At 42.5% G+C, this 23,863-nt stretch overlaps 3 protein-coding genes across 4 annotated transcripts in view; 2 read left to right on the top strand and 1 right to left on the bottom strand.

The window, feature by feature from the left end:
• The first annotated feature begins 111 nt into the window (after positions 1-111).
• On the top strand, positions 112-14,628 carry rc3h1b (ring finger and CCCH-type domains 1b). Of its 2 annotated transcripts, none has more exons than XM_088311179.1 (19): positions 112-272; positions 1,310-1,733; positions 3,543-3,663; positions 5,250-5,489; positions 5,561-5,736; positions 5,860-6,060; positions 6,383-6,515; positions 6,679-6,797; positions 6,873-6,985; positions 7,093-7,332; positions 8,267-8,478; positions 8,562-8,971; positions 9,605-9,760; positions 9,849-10,004; positions 10,083-10,302; positions 10,388-10,530; positions 10,846-11,064; positions 11,437-11,540; positions 11,656-14,628. In XM_088311179.1, exons 2-19 carry the CDS (start codon positions 1,503-1,505, stop codon positions 11,810-11,812), a joined length of 3,351 nt encoding a protein of 1,116 aa, XP_088167305.1. In that variant the 5' UTR covers positions 112-272; positions 1,310-1,502; the 3' UTR covers positions 11,813-14,628. The 2 variants fall into 2 exon arrangements, with proteins under 2 accessions (XP_088167305.1, XP_088167306.1); XM_088311180.1 differs by having other exon boundaries at positions 10,873-11,064.
• Positions 14,627-20,166, bottom strand: LOC148326078 (presenilin-associated rhomboid-like protein A, mitochondrial). Its single transcript, XM_088311181.1, has 10 exons — positions 20,052-20,166; positions 19,550-19,697; positions 19,147-19,251; positions 18,927-19,059; positions 18,540-18,635; positions 17,721-17,870; positions 16,948-17,018; positions 16,752-16,853; positions 16,445-16,542; positions 14,627-16,137 (listed from the first exon to the last, which is right to left on the bottom strand). The coding sequence occupies exons 1-10, from the start codon at positions 20,129-20,131 to the stop codon at positions 15,996-15,998; spliced, it is 1,125 nt and encodes a 374-aa protein (XP_088167307.1). The 5' UTR covers positions 20,132-20,166; the 3' UTR covers positions 14,627-15,995.
• Positions 20,167-23,267: 3,101 nt separating this feature from the next.
• Positions 23,268-23,863, top strand: part of LOC148326079 (fibroblast growth factor 12) — a 35,773-nt gene continuing 35,177 nt past the window's right edge. The window contains exon 1 of the mRNA XM_088310920.1: positions 23,268-23,393. Coding sequence (XP_088167046.1) covers positions 23,375-23,393 — 19 coding nt within the window. The 5' untranslated portion in view covers positions 23,268-23,374. The remainder of the gene's footprint in view (positions 23,394-23,863) is intronic.

The raw sequence follows: 23,863 nt of genomic DNA on the forward strand, positions 1-23,863 counted from the left end.
TCCAGATGTGATTTGTTTAGGGGGGGTTTCGCGCGCCCTTGCAGCGCCTCCCCACTAGGGGGAGCCCTTGGCTCATCGACGCGCGCGCATACGCGCGCACGCGCCTCAGCTAGCTGTAACCGGCTAGCCCCGTCTGGTCTCGCCCCGTAGAGTTGACACCCTTCCCCGACAAAACCCCCCCTCGGCAGCGGCTGCGCTGCACAGTCGACATGGCAAGGAAATATCGCATTTTCTTAACTAAAGATGAACATCTTCCAAGTCTTTTGGAATGAGTGAGTAGCGGCGCCGTTGCAGAGAACATTTGTGTGGTTCGGTGGAAGCTGTGTGTTTGTTTTTAGTGGCATTTGCGATGCAGAGCTCGGAACGATAGCCTGGGTTTGTTCGTTAGCATGTTAGCATTGCTTGCTTCCAGCCTAGCGACCGGAGTATTTTGTATTCGCAGCCTCTGCAAAACTTGAAGAAAGAACTCACCCATCGTTTTTCTGAACTACGTAATTTAATCGTAAAAGACACATTTTAACCCATTTTGGATGCTTTGGTTTCCCAATGTTACATAATCTGCCGAGCCTCACTTTTCGCTGGTTCGACCACAGTTTTCTGGATTAATACTCGCCCACGGCCTGTAAGGACGGAATATATCCGTCGAAATGTTAAGAAAATGTCAGTGTTATAACCCCCCGGTGGTATATTTAACCACGGAAGCAACTTAATTTGTTAATTGGCATGGCGTTAGAATCGCTGGTTTGCCTAGCCACCCATAGCCGCACGGTAGCTAACAAGTCCGCTTTTGCCCCCCGTAAATCAGCTGAGTGTGAGCTTTCTATCAGTTACCCACTTGGTACGTGTGACACGATAGTTACGACAGTAGACAACTGGAGCCTACAATCAAAGAATGCTTGCGGCTTAATGCTACTTTAATTCTATTGGCAAACGTCAGCTTCACAACAAGTTCGGGATAGCGTAGAGAGGCTGTTAGCTAATTCAAGCACCCTTTGTCCATAGCCTCAGTGGCGAGCTGCACGATTAAGTAGGCCACATAAGTAGTTGTTTTGGGCTTGTTTGCTCTCGAACCCACAGCGACAGATCCGCACAATTCTTCGGATTTGCATTTGGGACACCTGACTACCTCTGGCGTTTTTTGTTTGGATGTTGGATGCTAAAGTAGCGTCAGCGTAGCGTTAATATAGAGCAAGGACTTGTTAATTAAATGTTGTGAGTATGAATTATTGCTGGTTATGTGACATGTAAATGCAGTGAAGTGTTTACTGACTGTAAAATGCCTTTTTTTTTTGTTTCCCTCTTTCTCCAGTATTCATCGTGTGATGTGACCCAAAATCCACAATGTGTGAGGACATTTAGTTCGGAAGAAAACAATTCTTGATTCCAGTGGAATCTTTCATATATTATTATTATTATTATTATTATTATTATTATTATATATTTTTTTCTGTCATAGTTTATACACAGTTGCACACACTCGTCCCCACCCACTTATAATCATCATGCCAGTTCAAGCGCCACAGTGGACAGAGTTCCTGCTCTGTCCCATCTGCACACAGACATTTGAAGAGACTGTTCGGCGGCCCATCAGTTTGGGCTGTGGACACACCGTCTGCAAGATGTGCCTGAACAAGCTGCACCGTAAGGCCTGTCCCTTTGACCAGACGGCCATCAGCACGGACATCGAGCAGCTGCCTGTCAACACAGCCCTGCTGCAACTGGTGGGAGGCCAGGTGGGACACCTTTACTCTTTTATTGCAGTGTTTCACAACCTTTATTGAACACAGTGCACATGTTTTACATCGGAAAAGTCTCACGGTACACAACCAAGCAAAATGTCCCTAGAAAGACAGCGTTACCTTGATTTGGGAGTTGGGCTGGACAGTTAATCAATTTCAAATTGACATTGCAGTGTAGTCAAATTCAATTTGAGGGGGGGAAAAGTAGTAGTAGGCTTTTTTTATGTGTTTATTTTATTTATATAATGTCTCGTGAATTTCAGTGCTTAAGAAGTGCAGTCCACTTTTTTTGCATCTCATTGTATCATAAAACATGAAAAGTGGAAGTGATAAAGCCTCAGATTTGCTAACATTATCTGATTTATAATTTACTGACCTAATGTTCATGGCACACTTTTTTTGGTTGAATTTTTGGGGAAGTTAGCATAATGAATGCGTAAAAGACTGCAAATCTAAGTGTTTAGTGAGGTAACTGTAATTGAAGTAGATTTAAACAAATAAAATAAAAATATATATTAATATGTGGTTCATTTGCCTTGCCTTAGTGTAAGCTTAACCAATAAAACCAAAACATTATAAATCAGATATTGTTTATTGTAATACGGATTAACCTTGACTCCACAATCTCATTAAATCGCAATATTGAGGGAGAAAACCGACAGTGCTCAGTTTCCTTGTATATCAAATGAATTTTCATGTCAGTTCCATCGCCAATACATGAGGACATAATTCCTAGCTGTCAGACATCCAGTTGAAGGTAAGTCATTTAAACGCCTCACGTTAGCCAAAAGGACACTTGCCGCTGCAGCTCGGCTTGTGAGCTGTTTAACCATATTATTACATCCTGTGTTGCTGTGCACACTTAATTACAACAAATTCCGTTCCAACGGCGGCGACCTAACCAGAATATGTCAGATAGGTGTCCCCAATGGTTTATGAATGCGTTGTTTGGGTATTAAGAGATTCTGAGGCTCCATTATTTGATACAAGTGTTTTCTTGAGTCTCTGCTTTGTGAGAAGAATCTTAATTCTTCCGGGTGGTGTTTTTATAGCTGGGCGTGGCGCAATCAACATATTGGCTGTCAAGCAGGAATGCCTTGGAAAGTTCCTTGTGGTAATGGGTAATGGGGCTGATTATCAAATCTTGAAATAGTCAAGAAGAAAAAAAACTTCTGTCCCATAAGCCCATTAATAGTGTACAAAAGACTTCCAGCGTCACATGTAAGTTTGTATTGCTGATTAAGCATCAAATTCAAGTTATTTCATTCAACATCAAGTAGGAACGCAGTTGTAACAAATTTGTTTAAAACATTTCTGGATGAATATTTTGATATGGTAATAAATGGTATTTTTTAGCGCCTTCTAATTTGGGCCTTGAATTGAAAATGTCACTGCTGTAAAGGAACAGCTAAAAATAGAAACGGTTTGTAGATATTTATATGGTATTTGTTTACGCTGTAATGGGTGATGACAGTTAAAAAATCCTTGTGGCCAATTTTTGTTCCTTGAACTATGATGACGATGATGGTGGTGTCGCAGTACCCTAATACTACCTTTGTGTACAACAATTGGTTATTTTGCATAAATTGAGGCAATTATATTACTGCTGTCATGTGATCTGCTCGACTGACTGACTTAATTTTTTTATATTGACGACATAGTCTTTATATAGCCTCACTGGGGAAAAAAAAAAAGATTTGCGTGGACAATCTTTATTTAGCCAATTATTTTGTGTGGAAATGACCCCATTTCATTGAAAGCTTCCTGCTGTTGACCCTTTTCCCACTCCCTCTTATTGTGCAGGTTCCCAAGGCTCAGCCAGTTGCCTTGATTAGCAGTCCGGAGGACTCGCAGCATTATGATGAGGCGAGGCAGTGTGTGGAGGAGTTGGCCCTCTACCTGAAACCCCTCAGCAACACACGAGGTGCTGCAACACGCACACGCGCTATGGACTTGCTTGCCTTTTAAGACCAGTTCTCATTCCTGCCTCATTCACAATCATCTCGGCTGATCAATTGTAGTGGCCTATAGTGCGCTATCAGAGACAGAATACACTAGCGATGCCGTATACTCACTGATGTCGGCACCTCATTGCACATTTAGCAGTGTGGTTGAGTTGCATGCCTGCCTGCTTACTCACAACAATTAGCGCATGTGATGAATGAATTTGACATCCTTATTGACCAGGCTGCTGTCTGTCTGGGCACAAGCTGACATCATGAGCGTGATTTGTGAGGAGATAATTAGGGACAAATCATCCAGATGGTGTCATGTCATTCTACTGACGCGTAGTAATTTACATTTAATTATTTTGTAACGACAAAGATCTGGGTGTTGATTGTAGCTGGGAGCTAGCTTTGTAAAGCAATAAAAGTCTTGGTTTCCAAAAAAAGAAATAGAATATTCCCCCAATTTTGGCACCATGATAGTCATCAGTGATGGCATGGCAATGGCATGTTGTGATAAAACAACTCACACCCTCTCCTAGTCCTACTCACCAGTCAGGTTGCCTGTCCGTTGTGTTTGACAATGATTAATATTTGAAAATGTTTAGTTCATTTAATGGCCCTCTAAAACCTGAGTAACAGTGCCAATGCTGTGAGAGCCGTTTCTGCCAGCACCTTGCTTATCGCACGCGCACACACGCTAAACATGTTGAGTAATAAAAAATGTGCACGAGGAACAAAACATTGCCTTGTGTGTGAGATTTTAAATGTCAGGAGCAACTACTTCGCAAGGTTCTTTAGCAGCGTAACCAAAGACTTGGCATGTATCCACCTTTCGCTTTCACACAGAACTCTGCCATCACAAAAGTGGATGATGTCAACAGCAGCATCTGGTGTGACATATAAAAAAAAAACTTGTCGCACAACCCAGCTGGGCAGGAGAATTGAGTGTTGAGCGTACCCCAATGTGGCCATTGCGGACGACGGCTTCACCAGCAAGACATAAAAAATAACACTTCAAAAAGGCGGAAAAATACCAGCTTTTACAGACAGTTTAAAATGGATTTTAATTTGTGGACTCATGATTGAAATTTTAACATGTTGGTGAAAGTAATGCAAGACAAATGAATGTAACCTGCCATTATGGTGGTTGATGTGTCATTATTTAGTTTGAACTGTGACAAGTGTATTGTTAAGATTTTGCAAAGCAACTTGGCATATAATAAATTTGAAATGCGGAACTCCGTACTGCCAAGTCCTTAAAAGGCAGTGTTGATTATGCAACGTTGACGCTCCCCTTGTTTAAAACATGTACAGTGCATAACCACAATTAAATAACACCACCCACATATTTTTTATAACAACCTATATTAATAGTCTACATTGTAGATAACCCAAAACAGATTTATGTTGTTTTAAACTCATCTTAGAGCATTGACCTTAAAAACAAGAGTTCTGTACTTCCCACGTACCCGTGCTAATAAAGTTTTACTGGCGCTTAAAAAGTTTACATTTCTACTGTTGGAAATTCAATGATTAATCTCTGGGCTTGATCTTTCGCCAGGGGTCGGTCTGAGCAGCACGGCGCAAAGTATGCTGAGTCGACCCATGCAGAGGAAACTGGTCACTCTTGTCCACTGCCAGCTTGTGGAAGAGGAAGGTCGCGTTCGGGCCATGAGGGCCGCCCGCTCTCTGGGCGAGCGAACAGTCACGGAGCTCATCTTGCAGCACCAGAACCCCCAGCAGTTGTCGTCCAACCTGTGGGCTGCGGTCCGTGCGCGCGGTTGTCAGTTTCTTGGCCCAGGTACATTGCCCGCCACTATAGCACTAAAAGAAAAATGACCAGTCGTTAATGCTGACGTTTATTTCTCCAAGCCATGCAAGAAGAGGCCCTGAAACTGGTCCTTCTCGCACTGGAGGATGGCTCGGCTCTTTCCAGGAAGGTTTTGGTTCTCTTTGTGGTCCAGAGGCTTGAACCTCGCTTTCCACAGGCCTCCAAGACGAGTATAGGCCATGTGGTGCAGCTCCTTTACAGGGCCTCCTGCTTCAAGGTACGCCTGATTTAATGTCTTTAGAATCACAATTTGCTTCTTTGAGTGTCATCCTTCAGTCCAGTGAATATTTTGTAGTACCATAACTGGAGAAAAATGATGCGTTATTCTATGGCTTTTTAGGTGACCAAACGAGACGAAGATTCATCCCTCATGCAACTGAAGGAGGAGTTCCGCACTTACGAGGCTCTGCGACGCGAGCACGACTCTCAGATTGTGCAAATTGCCATGGAGGGCGGCTTGCGCATCGCACCCGACCAGTGGTCTTCTCTGTTATATGGGGATCAGTCGCACAAGTCACACATGCAGTCCATCATAGATAAGGTGCGTTTGTTGTGGTGTTCTGGATCGAGTATTTGCACCTTCTTAGTTTTTTTTGCTTTCTCACACAGCATCAGGTAGCTTTGAATGTTTTTTTTTCTTTAATTAATGGTTGCCAATTAAAAACTACTTTTTAACTGGGTTATATTTGTATAGTGTTTGATGCTCTTAAACATTTAAGTAATGAAACGATATTTAAGAAGGAGGCAAATTTTCACTGCACTGAACATATTCACAACACGCTTTTCAAAGTATTTGATAAGGCAGCCTGCCAAGCATAAAAGCACTGACGCGTTGACTCCCTGTTTCCTTGTGACCTACATAGCTGCAGACCCCAGCATCCTTTGCCCAGAGTGTCCAAGAGCTCACAATTGCCCTGCAGAGGACTGGCGATCCAGCCAACCTCAACAGACTGCGGCCTCACCTTGAACTGCTCGCCAACATTGATCCCAGCCCCGGTAAGAATAAAACAAATGTGTTCCAACTATGTAGCAAGACAAAAAAAAAAAAAAAAAAAGATGACCTCAAATAGCTGAGCTGTGAGCAGAATTGTTAAGAATTGTTCAGGTATGAAATTGCAATCTTGAAACATAATCCCCGCTTTGCTCATTTCTCACCCAGACGCTCCCCCTCCCACGTGGGAGCAGCTCGAGAAGGGCTTGGTGGCGGTGAAGACCGTCGTGCATGGACTAGTGGACTTCATCCAGAACCACAGCAAAAAAGGAGCTGACCCTCAACAGGTAGTGTGTCAGTTTCTAAAATGTATCCAATGGTTGTCTTCCACTCCGAGTAATAAGAGTCAAATCTGTTTATAGCCTCCTCAACACAGCAAGTACAAGACGTACATGTGTCGTGACATGAAACTGAAAGGAGGATGCCCCCGTGGAGCGAGCTGCACCTTTGCTCACTCTCAGGAAGAGCTGGAGAAGTCAGTGTCAATTTGATATTGTGGTGGAATTGACATTGCCTTCTGCCTAGCGGTTACCCGCCAAAAGCAGTATTTCGACAGCCATTGTATTTATTTGTACTCATTAGGTATCGAAAGATGAATAAGCGCTTGGCAGCTCGTCTCCCCGGTTCAGGCGGACCCGAAGACGGCCTTCCCCTTGACGTGGCCGTGACCAGGAAGCCTTCACCCCTCACAAACGGGTGCATCGCACCCTCCCTGCCGCAGCTCATCCCGCGCGGTGCTGATTCGGTCCCGTACGAACTGCTGCGGAAGCCGCTCAAGATGGATGGAGGGAGTCCAAGTGCCCCGGGATCACCACCTGATCTGTGAGTAGGGAATTCATCATGCTGCTGATTCCAGTCATGCACAGTCGAGGATGCCGAGATATTCATCTCGTCAGTGCTGCGTGTTATTGAATCAGTTTTTTTTTTATTTGCCTTGCAAGCAAAACTTTGAGATAACAAGTATAGTATGATGGCTGGGCGCTCAACTCACTTTGCAAGTAGCAGTTGGCAGACTTGAACAATTCTTTCAAAAAGGCGTCAAGCTCTTTCTTACGCAGTGGTGCCAAGTGTTCCGATTTGTCTTTTGTTCCCAGGGAGTTGCCATGTGTAGATTGGTCGAAAAACATTCCCAAGAGAACATGCGCTAGTAGCATTTGCAGTTTGCAAGTAAACAGTCCAAGTCTGCCAAGTTTGGATGCCTCGGGTGCGTTTTGAAATTCAATCTGATGTCCGAACTTTACGGTGAGAATGGAAGCGCTCCATTACAATTTAGTTTTGCAATGGTCTGGAGTTTTAGCACAGATTTCAGAGTTTTTTTCTTGTGCACCCTTAGTCTGACGATTTTAAGATTATATTGTGCGACTAAAATAATTAACCACTTCTGGATACAATCAAATTTGTCTTGCGGCAAAAATGTGCCAGCTAATAAGTTAAATTAGACCCAAGACAACTGGGGGTCAGCTCGAGTGCATGCTCTTCAAGAGAGCTTTACACTGTCCGCAAATACGCATTTAAGGGAGGAACATCGTCCTGAAGCGTGATTGGGGAAAAAAACATGACTTTAATCAAAATATGCCTGATTTAAAAAAAAAAAAAAATTATAATAATAATAATAATGCCGTTTTATAATATCTGCCTCCTTTTTAGTATAGAAGAAAAACACAAGCATTCATAATACTTGAGCACTTTTGGACATTGCTGATGAGGATATTTACTGACTTACTATAAAGACTCACCGCATTTATTTCCTACTTAGGCTGGACCCTGTGCCCAAGACTGGTATGCCTCTGCCACCTCATGCCCTGGCTCACCCACGGATGGCTCCAGATCATCTCTCCGGTGTGAAGCAAATGCCTGTCGCCCGAGGTTCCCCCGTGTACCCACAGCAGCAGCTCCCCGAGATGTTCTACTCCGACACGCGCCCCCCACCCTCTGCTTCCCAGTATGAGCCATCACAGTATCCACCAGGTACGATTTAGCGCAACACGCTGATGCGCATCTGTCGTTTCGGGAAATTGACTTTTCTTTCCTCATTTTTTTTCCCCCCTCAGGGTACCCCTACCCGCAACCACCACAGTATGTCTCTCGGGATTACATCCGTAACCCTCCACCCCCGAGCGAGTCAGGACCCCCTTACCACGACCCATACCCTGGTTACGGCCCATCCGAGCGCCCTTACCAGGCCCCCCACTCTGGTCCCCCCTTTTCGTACCCTCACCCGTCACACTATGAACGCGTACGCCACGGGACCTACAGCGGCCCGCCGCCTCCCCCTCAGCCTTACCCATCTCAAAGGGATGGTCTCGTCAGGATAAGCTCCACGCCATTGGATGTTCCCCCACAATCAGCCGGACAGGCGAACTCCATGTACCACCCAGAGCCCAGTGTGCGGGATAGATACCCAGCAGAAGGCTACTACCCACCAGGAGCACAATCACAACCCATGAGAACTTGTGTCAGGGTGAGTGATTTTGAATCATTTGTCATGATTGATGTTGGCCGTGCTATACTGGCTTATTGTTCGGTAGCAATTTTTTTTTTGTTTGTTTTTTTGTTTTTGTTTTTTAGTTTTTACGATATCTTTCACTCACTTACTTACTACTGTAATCCCTTTAAGTGAGAATCTGTTTATTGAACACCAAGAGATTACAACACGATAAACACACACTCCCAGGAGCTGCTGTCAGCCACAGCTCACACTCGGACACTCAGACTTCATTTAAATTGTCTAGATCTTGGAATTATAGCCTCACAACGGTAAATAGCCCCAGATTTGTGTAGTCCTCCATACCAGCAGACTTTTTCAAAATAAGACACGTGCAATTATCTACTTTTACTTTGGAAAACAATCTAACAGTCGCTGATGGTGTAGTGGTACACTTGCCTGACTTATGCGGGATCGGTTCCTGGTCAGTGACGGTGCAAGTGTGTACTTTGCAATTGGCTGTATTTTATTATTTTTTAATATAAAGAGGTGGAATTATTTTTTTAATCCGATTAATTGACAAAAACAATTTACAGATTAATCAATTAAAATAATCAGTAGTTGCACCCGTAGATCAAATAGATTTACAATGGTCGTTCTATGTTGCAGACATCTTATGCCGGATCCCAGCCCAGTCTGGACTATCTCCACCGCCGTCGCCTAGAGCTCCTCTCGCAGCTCGAGGAAAGGAAAGTCATCTCTCCTCCACCCTTTGCTGCCTCCCCCACTCTCTCGCACCCGTTTCCCAGCGACTACCCTCCTGAGGTCAGCACCTCTCTCCTGGATGCATGATCTACTGTAAAAAGTTTCAAGATTCAATTTTAGCACGCTGTTTTTTTGTGTACATCTGCAGTATGGCGATGAGAGCTCCAATAGCATCGGCAAATGCAGAGAGCCGGACTACGCTGGCCAATACTCGCCATGGTCGTGTGATACGATTAGCTCCTACATTGGCTCTAAGGATGCCAAACCCAAAGATGTTATGGTTCCTGGTGCCATGGACATGATGGTGAGTTGAGACTATAAAGAAACCGCTCCAGCGTATAACGTTCTTGGAACTTTACTGATCTTTCATGTGTTTTATCAGAATGTTGACGCTAAGGTTCTGAGGGAACCATCACTGGAGGCCCCTAGGAGGGGTGCAGAAGTGAAGGACGACGACCCCATTATTCCTTTTGGTCCCCAGCCCACCGTCTCACGCTTTGGTGCCATCTCCCGTACCTCCAAGACGGGTTACCAGACCGGCCCAGTCCAAGCTATGGTCACCGCCCCACAGAATCCCAACTCGAAACACATGTCCATGGCCGGTACAAAAAAAAAAAAATTAAAACCGTCTCAGCACAAGCTTGTTTCCGTCTGCCTCACTTTGACTTACGATTTCCGTTCCGTCAGAATACATGTATGGAAGCCATGCAGGATGGGGCGGAACTTCGTACCCCTCCCATCAGACAGCCCAGGACAGGGAACAGTTAAAGATTGAGCTGCAGCAGGTCAACCAGCAGATCAACCAACAGACGCAGATGCAAAGCATGGAGGTAAACGTTATGCGCACAAGTTTATTTTATTTATTTTTAAGAGGTCACTTGGGCTTTGTCTGTTTAAAAGGGGAAGCCATGTAAAAAAAAATCTTCACTCTATAGTCTATACCAAGTCACTCAACATGTCGAAATCAAGCCTTTTAAAGCCCAACACATTCAAAGTCTCAGATAGAAAATTGAATGTGAGGATGGCAACTCGATTGCCCCATTCCGTCTAGTTCACCTGCACAGCTCTATGCTGCTGGCTTTAGGCTTTTTTTCCCCCCAAATATTCATATTCATCCCATATTCATTTCCTTCTTGTGTTCACAGTCTGCTAGTAACCCTTTACTGCTGCAGAGAGAAACCAGTGCCTTAGCAGGCCCGCCGGTGACCAGCAGCCAAGTGCAGGCTGCCGCTGCTCAGTCACAGCAGCCCCCCAAGTGGCCAACAGGGGGGGCCAGTGCTGCAGCAGTCTCCAGCGAACAGCTAAGCCTGGAGCTCCACCAGGTGGAGAGAGAGATTGGAAAACGCACCCGTGAAATGGCAATGGTGAGGATCCGCACAACTGTGTCATTTAGCTGTTTATACAACAGTTTTGATTCATTAGAACACAACCTTCAAACGCAACGTGCGGTGGTTGAATAGACGCTAATAGTTTATTGTATGTTGAGTCTCAAGCGCAATCCAGCGTGGCCGTTGGTCCGTTGCAATGTGCTGTGCTCACTCGTTTGGTGTGCAACAAAGCGACTCAGATTTTTTTTTATCCACCAGTTTTTCATTTTAGTTGCGTCCGGCCGTGTTGCCCGTTGTCTTTTGTCTCGTTACATAACCAGTGGTGACCACTGAATGATTTCTAATTACGTAAGGAAATCGGTGAAGCCACAGACATTTACACAGCAAAATGTTTGTTTGCAATCCCAGGAGAACCAAGTAGCCCACGAGGTGCAACAGTACAAGATGAAATCGGCCGAGAATGGACAACCTGAGCACAAGACTCAGCTGGAAGAAATCTCCCTTGCTCTCGGGTAAGTTGAAGCGCTGTTGTTTCACATCTCACATCTCACCCTCCCACCGCCGTGGTCTCTCTGGTCTCCTGTTTCTTATTAATTTTTTGGTGGTGGTGGGCGAATGTCTGTGCAGTGAGGTGTCAAACGGCTCCAGTAGTCTACAAGAAGGTGCAGTGGGCGGGTCCATCCTGTCACTGACAAGCAAGACGTCTACGTTGAACCTGTGTTCTGACCCGGTCGGCACGGGCTCAGAAATGCAGAAGAACGGGGTTGTCCATTCCTGCTCTTAAGCAGTACACACTTACACGCGCACACACGCACACACACACACAAGATGCTCTGTTGAAAAGCATGCACAGGCATACATACACATTCTATTTAGAAGATGAGCAGTATCTGCCGTGATATGAATTTTCTTTCTTTTTGTTCTGTGAATGAGCTTTTTTTTTTTTTTTGTTGGAACTTTCCTTGCCTGGAAGCCAGGGCATATGATAACATTTCTTTGTGTGTGTTTTTGTTGTTCCTTCTCTATCCCCACCCCTTTTGAATTCTAGACTTAACAAGGCTCACATTCAGGAAGAGGAACAGGGTGGTGATGGTGACAGTGGCACTCGAAAGGGATTCACTTGTCCCACCTCTGTCCCCTCCCCCTTACTCAAGATTCTTGTCACAAGGCGTGCAAAACAAAACGACAAAATAACAAAACAAAACAAACAGTTACCGATGAAAGCAGCCTCCGGAATCTAGCGTCACACTAGGAGGAGAGAGCAGCAGCTCGCAAGTTGGCCCTCGCCCCCCAGAATCGTTAAAAAAAATAAATAAAAAATGGTTGCACAGATCCAGATGGTCTGGGAAGGGAAAGAACGCCACCTGACTGCCACGAGAAGCATGATTTATTTTATTTTTTTAAATGAATGCATTTTTAGGATGTCTGTCTTTTTTGCATACTTAACAGCAGTATATTAAATATTTAATGGAAGCATTCTGTTTTAAAGATTGCAACTTTCTTGATAAGGGAATGTGCTTCTTCCTCACGCACCGTGGTCACAATATTGTACCCCCCCCCAAAAAAAAAGTGCTTTGGATGAATGCACGTCCTCAGGCCGGCCGCATCCTCCTGCATCAGGGTCAAACTTGACTGATGAGCCTTTCCCTCCTCAGAGCTTCTCGTCTGGCCACTCACAAAAAGCCTCCCCATTGGGATGATCTCGTCACGTGGTCGCCTAACTTCTATGAAGTTGCCTTCCCTTTTTGTGTTTTTTTTTTTTTTTTTTTTTAAGTTTTTCATGCTTTACACGACGGTTTTGGGGGACAGGGAAGCTGCAGCAGGCTGTTTTGTGTGCACTCTTAGCCGTCAGGAACCGCCAGCAAATGCTTCCACAGCAGCAGCGTTCACGTCACGTTTATGAATCATCACACGCTCCACTGCTGTCATCATCACCACCATCGTCACCACTAAGCGAGTCGCGATCCGTGTTACGTTTACTGCCGTCACTTGACACGGAGGCCACAACGGAGTCGGACGCCAATGTTTCGTGTCCATCCGGTTCTCTTCCTGCCACCCGCCCGCTTTTAACCCCCCCGCCCGCCAAGCGCTACATTTATCGTTTAGGTACACAGCTCACTTATACATACGAGTATGTATACATACATTAATATACTAAAGCACTATTAATGTGCCACCTCTTATTCTACTCGCTCAGCATTTATATTAAATGATCTCTACTTTAGAATCAGCAAGATGTTTATTTTGTTTTTTTTTTTCTTTTTTTTGGATTTGACTTTTTATTTTTCTGTCCACTGGTTGCCAACACAGACTTTATCCTTTCCCAGACGAAGGACTTTCTGTGCGCATTTGACGTGTGTTCACTTAAATCTTTTGTGTTCAAACAAAGATAAGACTATGCTTCCGAAGAAGACAAAAAAACAATTCTGTAACTTTCGGGGGTGAGAGATTTTTTTTGTTGTTGTTGTGGGGTGGGGGGAGACTTTAATGGAGCTTTGTGTGTTTGTTCTATTGTAAACAATTGTTTTTTTCCCGATTTTATTTTATTTGTCCTCAAATTGTGCTGTAATGGTAAAGATGAGAAAAGTTAACTCCGCCCGCTTAAAAGGATACAAAGTAGACTTAAAGGCTGACATCCTCCTCAGTTTTCTAAATATTTAAAGCCCAAGTCGTACCACACAGTATCCTAATCACCCATTTCAACATTGCAATACTGCCAAAACAAATTCAGAAGTTTTTAGGCATTTTTTCTTGGTCTAGCTGGATTAGTAAATTGTTGATTTTTAATTTTTGGGGCTTTCTGCAGTAGAATCTGATTGTGACCTCCAAACCGAAAGCTGCAAGAGTAGTTGGAGGACTTTCACAGTCATTTTTTTTTTTTTAAATGCTCTTTGTTGAGCTCTTTTTTGTGTCACATTATTTAAGTGCAAATCAACCCCCATAAAATAAGTCTGCCTGACTGCTATTCCAACACCTTTTAGGTCGGACAACGTCGCATTTGGGGCTTTACAACACGGCGAATTGCAAGAGATGCTGATTTGATGTTTCCGAGGGGAACTGCTGCCAATTCCCCCCTCGCTGAGATAATCCAGTTAAATCCCACCCCCAAACTTTTTTTTAAATCACTGAGCTCTGTTACCGCTGTTTTAGGCTCACATTTTATTTCACCAATTTAGCGTGCAACAAAAATTGCAACCTGATTTTTTTTTTTTATTTAATAACGATTGCTTCCCTTGTAAAAAAAAAAAAAAATATCTCTTAAATTAAGGTACAGGTTTAATTTCAGCAGGAAAAAAAAGGTTTTATATGTATATTATACTCCATTAAGGAATGTCTAGAATTATCTTCCTCCAATGTGGATGTAGCCATTACGACGCCATTTTGACTTTGTAAGAGAATTCACTGTGTGAAAATTGGTTTGCATTTTTGTATAATACAATCTGCTTTTTTGTTTGTTTGTTTGATACGAGGAAGAGGTCAAACTGGAAGTTTGAGGAGGAAAAAAAAAGTGAACCTGTGAAATTTGACACAAAATGTAACTTATGTACAACAGTGATTCCGAGTTTAGGGGGAAAAGATTAAATGAGATTGCTAACTCTTGAGTGTGGGTCTCACTTTATTACAAATGGTCATGAAACATGTAAACACTTGGATATAAAATAAATGCATATTTTCACAGCTTTAATTTGTGAACGAACGTCATCGTGATAGCTGTTTGAGCCAAGATGAAATATTCAAATGTACGAACGATGTCTAGTCATGGACGGTCATCTTGTGTCTCAGTGGATTAAGAAAAAATTCACACCCCTGTTATAATAATAGAATTTGTGACATCCATACACCATTATAAATGATTTTATAACTTGAACAGCTCAATTGATATATTTTTTTTTTTTTTTAAATCCTTTAAATAGAAATTTACACATGACTAAGATAATGTGCGCAAATGAGCACACCCTCAACTGGAATATATGACTTGAGAATTTGCATTGGCAGTCACATGCACTTATGTTAAAGTTCAGATGTTTCAGTAGGTCACATTAAGGGCGGAACAGGTTTTTTTATGGTCTCATTTTCTCACAAATTAAACGGGGGTGTGTAGACTTTTTATATCCACTGTTGATACACCAGAATGAGTATGATCAGACCAATATCCAAATTCTACGTAGGCTTGTACGTGCATGGCAAAAGTTGCAATAACGGACCAGAATTCTAACTTAGGCCAAAATGCGTTTACTTGTCAATTACAAAAGTAACTAATTTACTTGCTTATTAGAATTACTTGATTTTATACATAACTGAGTTATTTTACTTTACTGTAATTACTTGACTTTAAATGCAACTAAGTACATGATTACTAGAATTACTCAATTTTAAAAACTGGAATTACTTGATTTTAAAAGTAGGTAATTTACTTATTTTCAGGTGCGTGCTTCAAATACTCGAGTCTCGACACAGAGGACACATCACTGGTTTTGGATTCAAATCTTGGCTCTCTCCCAATGCTACATCACACATTCCCAAAACTTGCATTTTGGGTTCACTGCAGACGTAACTGTCCATAGATGTGCATAGTGGTTAGTTCGTTATGGGACAGAAAGCCATAGAGGGTCCAGCTCATCCACATGAGGATAAGTGGCAGACAAACGGATGGTTTGACTTCTTTGCGGATGGAATTGAACACAGTGGGCACAGTGACCAAATTAAAACAGTAACAAGTGTATTTGGTAGTGGTTAAAGAGTTCGGAGAGCCCAACTGTCACTAAATGCAACACTTCACAATAATAATATGAAAGCAGATCGTAAACGTTTAGCTTTGACATGGAAATAATAACAATAAAAAAGTAAATAGTGAAGAAACATTTTTAAACATCATTGAGCTCCATTTCCATAAGAGGCCGCTTGCATATCCTGAGGGGGATGATGGAGGAACATGATTCAATTCTCTTAAGGGATACCAGCGAGTTTCATTTGGGGCCAGGTGGTCCTCCCTTGTTATCCACTCCAGGCTTTGACCCGCCACCGCCAGGCGCACGAATGCTGTGCCACATCTTGACCAATGACTCCCTCTTGCCCCAGATCAGTTTGTGACCGTACGCAACGTACCAGCTGCAAAACAAAAACACACTTAGGGTTGATTGACATTAATCATTATTTCTAATCAATTTCACTTTCATTCAAATGTCTTTTAAAACTGACTTCTCATTCTCGCGCTCAGCAAAATTGCTTTTTCGGACAAATGCACCAGGTCATGAAACGCATTTGAATATGATTTCCCATGACTTACATCAATTTCATAGTACTTGACTTATTTTGCTTTAATTGAAATCATGACTGAGGGAGCATGTGACAACAAGCTCCCACCTTCTTCAGATCATGACTTAAATCACAACATCTTCTCCATTTCTGCACTTACACGCCAAAAAGAGCTCCGCCGATGTGAGCCGCATGGTCAAACATCTGCCATCCCAACAGCAAACCCGCCACATCCACAGCAACAATAGCTTTCAGAGCCTAAAGAGCAGCAAAATTGAATTAGGCTTGCTGAACTGGCATGAAGCAAACCCACTCAGCTCTAATTTTAGTCAGTCACTCATTCATACACTGGACTTTATTCCGCTCATTCACACATAGAGTATCTAAAATAAACAGTTGTGTTGAATCAAAACAAAGCATGATGATTTCTGTGAAGGCGCAATGTGATCTCAGACTGTTCTACTCACATTTCCCGCTGTAAACGTGACCATAGGGAGGAAAATGATGCTCAGTTTGGCGTCCGGGACTTTGGAACAGACCGCAGCTACCACTGCCATGATTGCACCTGACTGATAGGCGACCAAAAAAAAAAAAAAAACTCTGTTCAATTTTTGGTTTTAAATCGCTTGTCCTGCATCAACTGTTATTGGAGAAGTGTCTCACCGCTCCTAAGGAAGGGTAGATGCGTCCAGAGGTTGTTTTACAAACGTAGCTGAACATAGTAGAAATAACACCTGGAGGGTGAGAAAACGGTCAGTCTTAACAACTGTGTACAAATATATACTGTAAATAAGAATATTAAACAGTCAAATATCCTAGTTTAAGTGAATCAAGTGATATGCAAATACATTATATATATTTATATATGATTATATATATTTATATATGATTATTTTTATATATATATATATATATATATATATATATATGATTGTAATATAATTTAAAATTATAATATATTTGCATCCTAAAAGGGAAAAATAATGTTAATATATTAAAACTAGCTGAAAGAAATTAAGTCCATGGCAACAGTCATGTGTGTTTGTATGAAAAAAATGCACACAAGAGGTAAATAAAAAAGAAAAAAGTTACTTGTAAATATATGAAAATGAAATGGTATTATTAAAAAATATTCTTATGAAAAGACTTGAAAGTACAGAAAAAAAATATTTTAAAACAAAAATGTGCAAGTTGCAAAGTAAAAGTTATCACTTTAGGAAAGTCACAACTTACAGTGAATACATTTATAATTTGATAGGCATAAAATTAAAAATGCATTCAAAAACTAATTTCAAGCAGGGAAAACTACATTTGAAGATATGAAAAAGTCAAAATGATCATCTTCAGTACCCCAGCGTCATCAGCAGCACAATAAACTGTGACGTTATTCTGAGAAAACCGTTTTTATGTTGAAAAATGTGTCAATCACGACTTACCGGCCGACATGTAGACGGCGAGAAACTGCTCCCTCCCTAAGAGCGAGACGATCCCTGAGGAGAATGTCCACAGGACATACATGTTGGCCATCAAGTGGAGGATGGAGTAGTGACTGAACGAGGACAGGACCATGGGAAGACACTGACTCTCTGACCAAAAAAAGACGACCAGGAAGAACGTCAGTTGAGCCGCTCTATTTGTGTATTACAAAAATAAAATTGGAATGTACAACAAAGAAATATGACAAGGACGAAGACTATGAATAAAGTCAGAGGTATTAATTATGAAAGACGATAGAGGAAAAGATTTTGAGAATCAGGTCAGTTTAATTCTAATATGTAGAAAAATCACGCCTAAGTCAAGAGAAAAGAAAACTTTGGCCAAACTACGCTACTGAATGGAAAAAAAGGACAAATAGGTAATGCAAGCTCTTTTGGTGGCTGGAAAAAAAGATTGAAAGTGGAGGAGTGGCTTGAGATATATATTTTTTTTTACTTTAAGAAAATTGAAAATTTGGACTTACTGCTTGATAACTCAGAAATTTGAAATTGATCACATCTGTCAAAATTGATAGATTTTATGACTCTGACTTTTGCTACTCCTGGAATGGCCTGATATAAAGCTGAAATTTATAAGGACAAAATAAACATGACAAAAATAGGAAAAACGTGTTATGAAATTTAAGTAGTGACACAGGAGGAAAAATTCAATGCAGTTAAATTTCCTTTGAATTGGTATAATAAATATATCACCAAAAAATAAATAAAAAAACAGGATGATGTGATTACAAATGTCCTTTTGATTGCTGCGATACTCACTGGCGGCGGGGTTGGATGTGAAATATTTCATCATGCCCCTTTGCAGCGAAGGGATCCTCCAACAGCACAGCACCAACGCGTTGGCCACGATAATGCCTGCAAAAGAACCATCACGCTTTTGTGAGCTCAAAAATGACAAATAATCCGAAACACTTTAAATGGTGACCAGTGTGTGCTGACATATTTAAACAGAAGTTTGAATTATAAGAGGGTGTGCACACTTTTGCAACCATGTTATCGCACTTGTTGGTTTTCAGTCTGCCTCTTGATTTTTTTTTTCTTTTTCAATTCAGTTATACCTGTTATGTCACATCAATGGAGGAAAACATTTTTCTCAGAGGTGTGTTGCCTTTCTACAGACGCGTGTAACCAAAGTATGTTCCTGACCAGCGACAGTCTTCTGGCCTTCAGTGCGTCTGCTCCAGAAGTCGTCCGCTATGGACATGAGGAGGATGAGCTGGCGCTGGTAGAACGTCAGCTGGCTCCACCAGTCATGCCAGTACGTCATGTCTGTGGAACCCTAACATCATAACACAACACAAAGATCCTCAATGACAGTCCAAACAAAGTTCTTTTTTTTTTTTTTTTTGTTTAAACAAAACCTCACCCGTAGCAGTTTATCGGACTCCTCTTCGTCCCTTAAAGTTCGGATTCTTGACTTTATGTTCTCGTACTGCAGGATCGCCGCGGCACCAAAAGAGCAGCCTGTAAACTGACGTGGCGTTAGGACAACTATTTCATGACGAGAGGCAGATGAAAATGTTGTAATGATATAGATTTTTTGTCCACAATAACACCTGAACTGTTCCAAAGGCTGATCGCCTCCATGCCCCCCACATGATGCTGTCATTAAAAGGAGGCCCAACAAAGCATTAAGGGCATATTACTTAATTTGCATATACACTTCTGAGAAGGCCAGCATTGTGGGGGTGTCTGTGTGTGTGTGGTGAACTAATACAATACAAGTTTCAGTTTAAGGTCAACATAGTAGCAAGGGGTGGAGGGCTTACCCCCAGTGTGAACATCAGAGGCTTGAGCAGCTTCGGCCGGCGGACATGAGGTCGAAGTGCCGGTCCTTGCGGGCTTTCCGGAGGTGTTTCATTCCTGACGTTGCTTCTCTTGGTTTCTGGTCTTTTCAAGTCGCGACGGAATCCACGCCTCGTTTGACAGAAAAAAATCGAGCCTTTGAAAAAACGGGGAAGCATTTCAAAAGGAGCATCAATGACAGACAGCTTACGTCATGATTTGAGTTGTTCAATGAGAAATTGCATGGGTTAGGAGAACATATGTATGACATGTCAACAGCATGATCAATATGATTATCATGGATTAAAATCGAGATCACCGGCATGACACATGACATGCAAGCAGCAGTTAGTTGTCATTCATTGACACTTGGTTGCCAACGACAGTGGTTAGCTCTCAGCTAAGCGTCAGCCACTTACAGGCATTCTCTAGTCGTTAATCCTCTCGACAAATATAAAATATACTCTATAATGGCTTTCCCCTTACCAGGATGTTCGCAAAGCAATGCTTTGAGATGGAATTTGGTTTATTCGCGTCCAGTTCATAATGCAGCCCCTCCACGCCATGTTTGTGTTTGGGTCCCCCTAACCGGAAGTTCCGCCCACACACTGAGGTTCAGCCAATTGCATTTCAAGGTTCAATACGTCATCCAAACGTTAAAAATTGCTTAGGCGCGTTTACGTAGCACTACGTAATCGTTCTCTTTTCTAGCGAGCGAGTCGAATTTAAAAACCAAAAACGTCAAAAACAAAATAGTAAAATACTCTACGACTGTACGCTCTATGCAGTAAGTCCAAATAGTTTGTGGGCAGCATCGCTTTTGTGAGTAAATATGCAGCACCCTCTTGTGGCCGAAATAGAAATTTCAGAATGCGTTTAAAATAACAGAATGCGTTCAAAATCTCAACATGATAAAATAAAATACAATAAAATAAAATAAACCACAGTGACAGCGGCTTCACTTACTGTCAATATGAAGACTAGTCACCATATTTGATTATCCTGACGCCTGTAAAGAACACATGACCGAGGTGACCACTCACTCTGCATAATTTGTACCAGTATCTATTAAATGCCAAGCTGACAGTCTTATTCCATTTCCCTTATGTGTTTTTCAGTTAGTAGTATTTCAATTATTTTATCATACAACGAATACCTTGTTTTATCCAGCATCCTTTTTGACCCCCCCACTTATAGCGACTAGTCTTCAAAAAAGCAACAAATCCATTAGATTTTTGTTGTGAGATCCCTCCCGACCAGTTCTCCCCTCCACGTCCAGACTGTGAATAAAATCTGCAACTGGCTAACTGAACCATATACACATATATTTGACGTTTATTTACTCAGACGAAGACGCCATGGGTTGTTTCTAAGAAAACAAGAACGAAAGCAGCTGAGGCCTCACAGAGGTGAGAATTATTGATGTCGGCGGGTGTAGTTATTGGCATCCGGACAAGTTCCACAAACTTCGCACAAACTTGCCATTGACTCCGGAATTAGGGGAAGACGTTCCAATATAGCTGCACTGCAGTGTCCGCAGAGAAGCCAGGGCTCCCTTCCAAGACCACATCTGCAATACACGTGCTGGCCTTTAGCATCACACCATATGATGTAACGCATCGAAGCTGCTGACGTTTAACATTTTCATTCACAGAAATGCGGCGTCCTCCTGTTGATTATTTGTCCATTCAAATATACATAAAGGACAGCATTATGCCTTTGCCTCCGTATAGGTCCAAGGACACTCTGCCAAGTTAGATGATATCCTGTTGGCGATATTATCCTGTGGGTCGGACCAGGACATGGTGGTGGAGCGGAGGAGAAACATGATGAAGGGTGACAGTAATCGGAGAACACACGTTGAAAACAAGGTGATAGTGATCAGTATGAGAACGGTCACCTTTGTTTGGTTGTTTGGTTTAAAATCTCTATTTGTACAACTTTTTTTTTTTTAAATGACTGCTGTCAAAATCTATGCAAGAGTTCAAGTTCTTTCCCGATCAATGCAGGACATTTATTTTTCCCCAGCAGACGTGTCCTCTTTCGTAGGGTACTGTCATCGATTCTCTGGGAACTGACGCCAGCCCGTGGCTGGAGCAAGGCAGTGGGTCTTGATTTTAGGACAGCAAAAGAAAGATCTGAGATTACAAAAACAAAAACAAAAAATCATGTAATTCAGCTGATCATGTGATTCTCTGTGGTTGCGCAGATAAATTCCCTGGCTCAGCTTTCAAATGTTTTTTAGACATCAGAGGAAACTGGAGCTGTTATCAGCGAGTCCCACAAGTGCTGACAGGACGCTTTCTCCAACACTGATCAATGAGCCTGTCGGACATTAACACACTGGCTCTTGTTTTCTGTCATTTTCCCTCCCTATTGCGCTGTTCGGTCACAGTGTGAACTTAATACAGTGACGTTTCAAATAAAGCCAACAGTGCACATTATTTATTTCACCACGCAAGCCTTTTAGCATGACAGCGTCACTAAAGCAGGTTTGCACTACAGTGAGCCTGATGTTTTTAGTATTAAAAATGCAATAGATTAAGAGTGGCGCACCAACAAAAACAGATAGAAAGTACAATTTCTGTATCAATTGCGTGTGATATAGCTGGCGATGAAGTGACGTTCTCTTGTATGCATTGAAATAAAAGAAGGAAATGATTTATTCAACAAACGTCAAGAAAGAAAAAACACGCAATTTAATACACGAACTTCAGATGGCCACAACTGACGATGAGTCACTCAACACACAGACTGACAAACGGGTTTAACAGCCAACCAGCTCTGCACTCTCATTCCCTCACACCCATATCACTCACCAGCACAGGACCTGCCTTTTAAAGCCATACACACTCAAAGTCACAGATACTACAGTAGAACATGAGGATGGCGACAAATATTTTGTCAGTAAAAGTCAGGCAGTGTGTTTTACTGGTACATTAACCACACTTTGAGACTCATTGTAACACATTTAGAGTCCACACTTATTCTACTGCACACAGTATTCTTCAGAAATCTCAAACGACCGGCACAATATGGAGTGGACTCTCAGGGGGGCAGCTATTGATCGTATTCGCAAATTATAACCTGCCCCATACTGCTGTTAAAACATGACAGCATTTGGTCAGCAATTATCGGACAGCGTGCCTCAACTCACTGCGCGACGGAATGTGAGGTCTAGTATGTTAATAAAAGTGCCACAGTGAAGACTATATTGGGTATGATTTTGTCAAATGACAATTCTATATTCTGACTTCTGGACTTTAATGAGACACACAAGCAACCTTACTCTACCTTAATCATAATAATTCAGGAAAAGATCCTTTATCAGCCAATCTCAGTGCAGAGAGAGCGAGAGAGCGAGAGAGAGAGAGTGAGTGAGTGAGTGAGTGAGTGAGTGAGTGAGTGAGAGAGAGAGCGAGAGAGAGAGAGTGAGTGAGTGAGTGAGTGAGTGAGTGAGTGAGTGAGTGAGAGAGAGAGAGAGAGAGAGTGAGTGAGTGAGTGAGTGAGTGAGTGAGCGAGTGAGTGAGTGAGTGAGTGAGTGAGAGAGAGAGAGAGAGAGAGAGAGAGTGGGAGAGAGAGAGACTTCACCTGAAGCAACTGTCCACCTTCAAACACCACCTCCTTTCTGAGTTTTCTTCCCCGTGCATCATTTTGCGACACACACAGGGGTGGAGTGGGGGGGAGTTCTGTTCATTGAAACAAACATCCTGACTCCAAAGCGCTCTTCTCTCCCGAAGGAGGGCGAGTAACGGAACCCGGTCCAGGGAGCATCTGCGGTCGCTTAAACCTCGGCACCACAAAAGGACATGGGGGATAAAAATGCCGGTAAGGACGCTCCGTAGCTACGAGCTCATTTCTAGAAGGTGATGTTCTTTTTGTTCAGTTGGATCATGTTCCGAGCGGTTTTGTGTTGTGTCAAATCGGACCTGCATTAGAGGGGGTGGGCACTATATGTGGTTTATGTGATGTTGGCGAAATATGTTCAATCATAAGGAGCCACACTTAGCTGCTGCAGCACGTGGTTACTTTTGAGCTCCCTCTTCCTCCTAACTTTGTTCACTCGGTGACTGGGTGTGAATATCCTTCGGTAACCATGCACAGTGGATTGACACGAGTTGTCTTTGCTTACATTTGGATCCCAAACATTGTGCATGACGCATCCTTATTGTGGTGCAAACATGAGGCTGATTATTAATTTCTGGGTATTTGGATCCCATTCTCTTTTTAATTAAATTTTTTTTTCATAGGTCAAATATGTAGCCGGATCATAATTCCCAAATTTAAGGTTAGTTAGA

The sequence above is a fragment of the Idiotropiscis lumnitzeri genome, chromosome 12 (assembly GCF_059441095.1).
Source record: "Idiotropiscis lumnitzeri isolate Australia: NSW breed Sydney's pygmy pipehorse chromosome 12, RoL_Ilum_1.0, whole genome shotgun sequence".
NCBI classification, from domain to species: domain Eukaryota; kingdom Metazoa; phylum Chordata; class Actinopteri; order Syngnathiformes; family Syngnathidae; genus Idiotropiscis; species Idiotropiscis lumnitzeri.

Bases quoted from the DNA above. Each gene is read 5' to 3' on its own strand.
- rc3h1b (XM_088311179.1), top strand. From the start codon at position 1,503: ATGCCAGTTCAAGCGCCACAGTGGACAGAGTTCCTGCTCTGTCCCATC. The intron at 6,798-6,872 runs GTAGTGTGTCAG...ATCTGTTTATAG, and splicing joins AAGGAGCTGACCCTCAACAG to CCTCCTCAACACAGCAAGTA. The intron at 11,065-11,436 runs GTGAGGATCCGC...TTGCAATCCCAG, and splicing joins GCACCCGTGAAATGGCAATG to GAGAACCAAGTAGCCCACGA.
- LOC148326078 (XM_088311181.1), bottom strand. From the start codon at position 20,131: ATGGCGTGGAGGGGCTGCATTATGAACTGGACGCGAATAAACCAAATT. The intron at 19,698-20,051 runs GTAAGGGGAAAG...CTGTCAAACGAG, and splicing joins ATTGCTTTGCGAACATCCTG to GCGTGGATTCCGTCGCGACT. The intron at 17,871-18,539 runs GTGAGTATCGCA...TTTTTTGGTCAG, and splicing joins CACATCCAACCCCGCCGCCA to AGAGTCAGTGTCTTCCCATG.